General features: G+C 33.7%; 1 protein-coding gene across 1 annotated transcript; it reads right to left on the bottom strand.

Moving 5' to 3' along the window:
- Positions 1-3,004: 3,004 nt before the first annotated feature.
- LOC107472408 (probable CoA ligase CCL5) lies at positions 3,005-5,792 on the bottom strand. Its single transcript, XM_016091940.3, is given in 7 exon segments — positions 3,005-3,243; positions 3,323-3,425; positions 3,512-3,579; positions 3,865-4,010; positions 4,325-4,351; positions 4,354-4,740; positions 4,994-5,792. Coding segments are annotated over 7 exon segments (1,587 nt in total). The 5' UTR covers positions 5,736-5,792; the 3' UTR covers positions 3,005-3,129.
- Between the last annotated feature and the right edge of the window lie 2,757 nt (positions 5,793-8,549).

Below are 8,549 nucleotides of genomic sequence, written 5' to 3'. Positions count from 1 at the left end.
ATACTATTCTGTATGACTATTGTTTCTAGGTTTACTATCTTAATCGAAAAAGCTATACATCCATGTAAAAATTACATGGATGGTATCCAAGTACCTTTCACTCCACGCGTTTTACCTCAGCCACACACTCGTTTGTTTTACACGCGCCTCATATAATGTATATAACATAATCCTTATTTTGCGTGATCAACATTTCTCAACGTAAACCTTTCTCAATGTAAACCTTTTCATATAATTTATTGTCCTTCACAGAGATGAGATATCTCCCAAACCAGAGGCGTCTAAGTGAGTACATGCCCTAATTTAGATGAGATATAAATTCCATTCATATACATTAATTCTTAATTAATTGTCCTTCACAGATATGTGAGACCAAAAATTTTTAGCAATATACCATCAGCAACAGCAATAGCAGCCAGAGTCTCCTGTGCAGGCTATACTATTACTGAACCAATAATCCCTTCGAATTGGCCCGGGTATCTTAATCTTCCTCCCCCCGAAGACAAAGAGTTATCTGAGTCAGTACTTGCATGCCCTAATTTATATCTCAATTCAATTCAAATTAACATTTAACACATATTCTTAATCACTTTTCCCTTATTACCCTTTACAGAGAAGAGATACAAAGGATTTTTTAGCGTCGTTGTCATTGGCATATTTTGGGACTCCAACCGTTATGAAGATGGTGGTATGGAAGAAGAGATGCACAAAAAGAAGAATTGTGATGATGCTGGGTGTTATTGAAGATGAGACGTCCAAAAAGAAGGCAAATTTTAAAGAAGGGTTCGGAGAAGGTGAAGAAGCAATTTCATGAGTTAAACCCCAAAATGGTCCTTGAGATTGGCGTTTTGCACTGAAATCGTCCCTGAAATTCCAATTGCACCAATTACGTCCCTGAGATTGAAAAAATGCACCATAGTAGTCCCTGACCTATTTTCCATTAACGACGTGATGACATGGCATGATGACGTGGACTGTAAGTGACACGTGTCACTTCATGATTTGGCCACGTGTAATGGTAGGATGATGTGGTGACCAGTGACACGTGGCATGCTGATGTGGATAGTTGTGCCACGTGTCACAATGTTATTTGGCCACGTGTCCAGTAATGCCACGTGTCGCAACAGTATTCGTCCCCGTGTCATCCATTATACCATCGTTGTATATGCACCAAATTAGTCCCTCACTTTGCATTAAGTGACTCATTTTAGTCCCTGAAATTGAATGTCGTGCACCAAACTAGTCCCTTGACCAATTTTTTCTCATTTTTTTAAATTTAAAATTTTAATATCTTGGATACACTAATTTCAATTCTTTTTTTTCATATATCGTTTAAATATAAGTGCTTTTATAAAAAAATTTAAGATTTTAGTTTTAATTATATAATTTTTTTAATAATTTAATATTGGTAAATTTTGTAATATAGTATGTTACTATAAAAAAATAATTATATGATTGATTAGACACATTTTTTTCATAAAAAAACATGTGTTTTTAACAAGAAATTAATAATTAAAATAAATATTTTTTTCTTATGAAATACACATTTTCGTTATGTATAAATGAGCTAGATTGAAGGCACTTCAACCACCCTCACTACCACTTTTGATCTCTGCAGTCTAGACGAAAGTGGTCGGAGATGATAACGAGGGAAGCTTGAAATGCCTTCACGTCAACTCCAAGATGGCGGCTATTAGAGGTATCCGCAAGAAAAAAAATATTTTATAAAAGTACTGAAAGAGGTTGGAGATGGTAGTGAAGATGCTTGAAAAGCCTTCACGTTAACTCCAAGTCGGCAATTATAAAAACACTTTTATTTGAAGAACGTGTGAAAAATAGAATTGAAATTAATGCATTCAAAAATATTGAGAATTTTGAATTTATAGAAAAAAATGAGAAAAAATTGGTGAAGGGACTAGTTTGGTGCACGACATTCAATTTCAGGGACTAAAATGAGTCACTTAATGCAAAGTGAGGGACTAATTTGGTGCATATACAATGATGGCATAATGGATGACACGTGGACGAATATTGTTGCGACACGTGGCACTACTGGACACGTGGCCAAATAACATTGTGACACGTGGCATGCTGACGTGGATAGTTGTGCCACGTGTCACTGGTCACCACATCATCCTACCATTACACGTGGCCAAATCATGAAGTGACACGTGTCATTTACAGTCCACGTCATCATGTCATGTCATCACGTCGTTAATGGAAAATGGGTCAGGAACTACTATGGTGCATTTTTTTCAATCTCAGGGACGTAATTGGTGCAATTGAAATCTCAGGAACGATTTCAGTGCAAAACGCCAATCTCAGAGACTATTTTGGGGTTTAACTCGCAATTTCATGCTTTTCTTTGTTTTTATTGTTTTATATTTCTATATATGTGCCAATTCTAGAACACCATTCTTGAGAAAATAATCATGGTGACATTTGGCCAATTTCCATTGTAGCTACAGTTACAGGGCAACCCTTTTGGCAGGAGATGATCAAAGCATATCGTTTTAACATTTGACTGTTTGATTAGTTGCATTATCCTACACGAAATTAATTATCTTGTTAACTCCTCAACATTAATATTTCTTTCGGATTTGTGCATATCTGTTTCTATTTTGTTTTTGTTTTTCTGCTCTTGCTTGTTTAAATCTTAAATACTAAATTCTAAATTGTAATTATATAAAAGTAAGACATTAATTCAAAAATATATTTAAAAAATTGTATTAAACAACATTAATGTGACTTTTGATAAGTAAAAAGTTTAGAAAAAAGTTTTTGAAGCTTTTCAAATGAGCTCAAAGTGTTAATTAATATTGATAAAAAATATTAATCTCTAATATTTTTATTTTTGAACTAATACTATTTTTTTCACTAAAAAGTATTATTCCGTAACATTTTCGTTTGTAAATTAAGCACTAATAAGTCGATTTAAATTAAATATGATAATTTAATTTTCTTAAAGGAACACTAGATACGAACATTATGTTGAGAAAACAAATTAGGAACATACGTACATTATTACTTTTTATTAATCTCCTGAAAAAAGTATATAAACAAGGCATATTAACTAAAATTGCAGGAGAGCCATACATATCTCGAATAAAAAATAATGTTAAAGTGTTTTCAGAGTTTAGAGGTTGCGAGGTTGATGAGATCCCTCCTTAGAATCTTGCCAGATGGATTTTTGGGTACGGAAGATATAAAAGCGACCTTTCTAATTCTCTTGTATGGAGCCACCTGCATGCATCATACACAAGATATAATGTAACTGAGACTCTCACAAAAAAAGAATGCTTAGAGTTAATTGGATTCAAACCTGTTTTGCCACAAAATCCATGACTTCCTTCTCCGAAATGCTGCTTCCAGCCTTTCTTACAACATATGCCATTGGAAACTGCCCAGCCTCCTTATCCGGAAACCTGATGCACGGAACATGAATAATGAATGAATTAGAGACAGTATCCAAACGCTGTCTTAGAGATAACGAATGAAACATTAGACTTACGGAATGACAGCAGCATCAGCAATGTCTGGATGTGTGAGCAACAAGGCCTCTAGTTCTGCTGGAGGCACCTAAAATATTGAGAATAACAACACGAAGAGTGTTAGGGGTAAGATGATTTATAGTCATCAAATAGCTATCAATGATGTTTTTAATAGTATGAGATTTCATCAAATAATGTAAGATTACTCATTTTTTTATTTGCTGGTTACATATTAGTCAAAATTTAATAAAATTATTAGTCTCTTAAACTTTTCCTAACAACATAATGCATGTGAATGAAATGTAAAATGAAGGTAGAAATTCATTGTCTTCTTATGAAAACAATAATTGACAACAAATATGAAGAGTTGTACCTGATATCCCTTGTACTTGATGAGCTCTTTCAACCTATCCACAATAAATATGAAGCCATCATTGTCGATGAAGCAAACATCCCCTGTTCTTAACCATCCTTCTGAATCAAGCGTAGACGCTGTTGCTTCCTCGTTACTGAAATAACCTGCATGCATGCGCCATCACCGTTACTCTTAACACTTTCATCCACTAGTATGTTTCAACTTTCAACTTTCAATGAATAAAAAGAGACTCATTTTTATGATTTATCAATGCGCACGCTATATTATGGTAGGGCCAAGGAATCCACTAGCTCTTAAATCTTAATGATAAATCATAATCAATTCATATTAAGAAATTCCAAGTTTACCCCTCAAACGGATAAAGAAATTCCAAACTCCAAAAACAGCTAAAACTAAAAACGTAAAAAAAGAGAGAAAAAGTTGACTAGGAAAAGCACTAACTAACCTAGTAACGTACCTTTCATGATGGTGGGACCCCTGAGCCCTTAGCCTGGGTTCCCGGAGAGAGGAGCCCCGCCGTACCGTACCTGCGGCTCTCTTCCAAGGAGTCGGTGGAAGCACCAACTCCGGTGGACTCCGTCAAGCCATAACCCTGAAGAATGGTCACGTTCGGATACTTCTCCACGAAGCCTTCTATCACCTCTTTACTCAGCGGCGCTCCACCCGAAAGCACCGAATGCAAAGACCTCAAATCGTACTTTCCCTTAATCGCGTCGGCGTTGTTGAGCATCGCTACCAGAATCGGCGGCACCAGCGGCAGGTACGTCGCCTTGTACCTCTCTATCGCCGACAACATGTCGTGCATCTCGAACTTTGACAGCACCACGATTGTCGCCCCCGCCGCCAGAAGTCCCGTCGCAAACGCCACCAGCCCTGTTATTAACACAGTTAGTTTCTATCTATATTTTATTTTCGACTTATTAAGAACTAATTCGTCTTGGAATAATCTGTTGCTGGAGCTTAATTAAACAAGTGTGAGTTATAAGTCAAATGACATAATCTTTTTTTATTTATTTAAAAATTATAAATTCGAATCTTGCTTCTAACTAAAAAATGTATACATGCAATAATTTGTTAGTTAAGAATACCTTGTAAAGAAAAAATAGAGTGAGTTAGTAGTTACTACCGTATATATGGAACATTGGGACAGTGCAGATGAAGGTCTGGCCCTCCTCGATGTTGAATCTGCCGAGAACGATCTGCACCATAGCCATGAGGTTGAGGTGAGAAGACACGACGCCCTTGCTGGGCCCGGTGGTGCCGGAAGAGTAGAGCAGGGTGGCCGTGTCGTCCTGGTTGACTCGCTCTTTGACTCGGCTTGAGCTGCTTTCTTTCTCCATCATGCGGCTGAGGGTGGTGACGGCCGAAGGGAAGCTGCTGCTGGTGTCGGCCTCCATGAGGATGATCGGGAGCGAGGGGGAGGCGGCGGCGATTTTCGAGGCTAGAGGAGGGATGGTGAAGGCGATGCGAGGCTTGGAGTCGTTGATTTGCTTGCGGATTTCGGCGGCGGTGTTGAGAGGGTTGGTGGTGGTGATGATGGCGCCGAGGGACATGACGGCCAGGCAGACGACGGGGAAGTAGATGCTGTTTGGGGAGAGGAGGAGGACGACGTTGCCCTTGCGGATGCCGATGTCGTAGAGGGAGGAGGCGACGGCGTCCACAGCTCGCCAGAGTTGGTGGAAGGTGAAGTGGTTGCCGGTGGCGGCGTCGATGAAGGCGATCCTGCCATGGTGGGCGTGTGATGAGATGAAGGTGGTGACGTCCAAGGATGGGTTCTGTGGAAGTGGAAGTGGCTTCCTTTTGCTGTAGAACACTGAGTTTGAGCTGCAGAACCCACTTCTTGGATCTATATCTCTTCCTTCCTCCATTTTTGATCGCTCTCTCTTTCTTTCTTTCCTTGTTTTTTTGTTTCTGTTATCAGATTATTAAATAAGGGAATAATTTATATTCTTACTTTCGGAATTGAGATCCAATCAAATTAAGTACCACGTTATTCATATGTCTTATTACTATATATATTCACTTCTTTTCATATTAACATTACTTTTATTTTGTGTTTTTTATTGAATAAAAAAAATTATGTGCTATGCATGTGGAAATTTTTATTCATACAAAGAAAATACCTTATTATTTTATTCACAATGAACAGGTAATTAATTGCAGAATATTTGTTATGATATTTAAATTTTAAAAAATATTATTTATATACTAAAATTAATTATTAATATATTTATGTATAAATATATATAATTTAATTTATTTTTAGTATATATTTATATTTAACATATATTTTATATTAATAATTAATTTTAGTAATTAATTTTAGTTTACAAATAACATAACTCTATAATTTTGCTTATATAGCTTCAAAGTAAAAGAATGAATATCATGTTCCTCTATTTTTAGACAAATTAAATTATTATTAGCAGCTATTTAGGTAGGTGCACCTGTGACCCGTGGACTGCGGTTGTTAAAACTTTGACTCTTCCAAGTTAGAGAGAGGACCGACCAATTAAATGCCCACATTCATATTTAAATATTAAATAAAATGATAAATAAATCTAAAAATTTATATTTTAAATAAATTAATTTTTTTTTAAATATTAATAAAATTATTTATGATTATAAATATAGATAAATTAGTTAAATTCAGATCTTTATTTAAATTATAAAAATATTTTAGAAGTAACGTATTTATATTTATTATTATTTTTTAAGAGAATAATATATCTAACGTGTTATTTTACTCTTAAATATATACATACTTAGCAGGGAACCATGAAGACGGAAAGGCCAGAGACGTGGTCACTTTTGTTTCCTCATTTAAGTTTGTCATAAAAAAATCGTTATAATATAATAGAATTGAATAATTGGAATAAATTAAATTTTTAATCAATTATTATGTTTAAAATGAAGAAATCAGAAGACCAATGTTTTTTTTAATATTAGTCAATTTGACCAACATTTTATTTGTAAATATCTAAACTTTCAAATTTAAAATTTATATTAAATATTTAGAATGTTAATCAATTTTATTAGTTATATAGTATATTATTCTAAAATGAATTATATAAAATTAATATAACTTTATTTTTATATTTGAAATGATTTCTTATTTTAGAATAACACATACAAAGAAATTTGTCAATATAAAATAAAATTAATGAGCTTTTGTGTATGGATTTTAATATGCAATATGTTGGAGCTCTTATCAACGAGGTTCTATCTATTTTATATATATATAATTTTGTACATTCGTATAAAAACTATATTCAAGTTATTTAAGTGATATTGGTCAAATTCGCTTTTCTTCCTTCACACTCGTTTGTTATACACATGTTAATGCTGCAATTTAAAATTTTGCTCAACGTAAATTTTTTGTTACAACGTAAATCTTTTTTTTGTTCGCGTCTTTTTTTCGCCTTTTTCTTTATTGATCTGCATTGTTTTCATCGTCCTCCTCTAGTCGCGTTCATCTTCTCGTTTTCTTCTTTCGATATGGTTATGTTGCATTTATCTTTTTCCTATTTTTCTTCGTTTTCTTCTTCGATCTTAATTTTTTAATTAAAACAATGAATGCATGACTCAACTTCAAATCAGTTGAATGTGAGTGATTTGGATTATTCTTCTAAAACGAATCAAACTGACAAAGTTTTGATTATTCAATTTGGAATCGAATTAAATGGAATGCAATTGCTAATTTGAATTGAATTGAATTTGAATTAAATGGACGGAAAATTGATAATATGTAAATTATAGCCATAGCTGTTTGAATTTGATTTTATATAATGGATTATGTTTCATTCACTCAATATATACTATACAATTATTTCACTATTAGTACGCGTTCGGTTCATTATGCAGAAAGCTATTCGAATTTGATTTTATATAATGGATTATGTTTCGTTCACTCAGTACTATATAATTGTTTCACAATGAGTACGCATTCAGTTCATTATGCAGAAAGCTGTTTGAATTTAATTTTATATAATGGATTATGTTTCGTTTCGTTCACTCAGTACTATACAATTGTTTCACCATGAGTACATGTTTCGGTTCATTATGCAGAAAGCTGTTTGAATTTGATTTTATATAATGGATTATGTTTCGTTCACTCAGTACTATACAATTAGGGATTATTGGATAAAATAAAGAACGAAATGAATTTGAATTGAATAGACGGAGATGTACTGAATTGAATTAAATTGATAATTTGTAAATTGTAGGCAGAGTTGTTTGAATTTGATATTATATAATTGATTATGTTTTGTTCACTCAGTATTATATATAATTGTTTCACCATGAGTACGTATTCGGTTCAGAAAGCTGTTCGAATTTGATTTTATATAATGAATTATGTTTCGTTCACTCAATACTATACAATTGTTTCACCATGAGTATGTGTTTCGGTTCATTATGCAGAAAGCTGTCCAAATTTGATTTTATATAATGGATTATATTTCGTTCACTCAGTACTATGCAATTATTTCACCATGAGTACGTGTTCAGTTCATTATGCAGAAAGATTTTTGAATTTGAATTTATATAATGGATAATGTTCTATTCATTTAGTACTATACAATTGTTTCACCATAATAACATATTCGGTTCATTTCTGTTATACACAATTTAAAACTCTTCCTCCTCACCTTTTACTGCTTTTTCACCAGAGAGAAAGAGAA

This window comes from Arachis duranensis, chromosome 2 (assembly GCF_000817695.3).
Source record: "Arachis duranensis cultivar V14167 chromosome 2, aradu.V14167.gnm2.J7QH, whole genome shotgun sequence".
Taxonomy (NCBI): domain Eukaryota; kingdom Viridiplantae; phylum Streptophyta; class Magnoliopsida; order Fabales; family Fabaceae; genus Arachis; species Arachis duranensis.
This window is presented reverse-complemented; position numbering and strand designations above follow the sequence as displayed.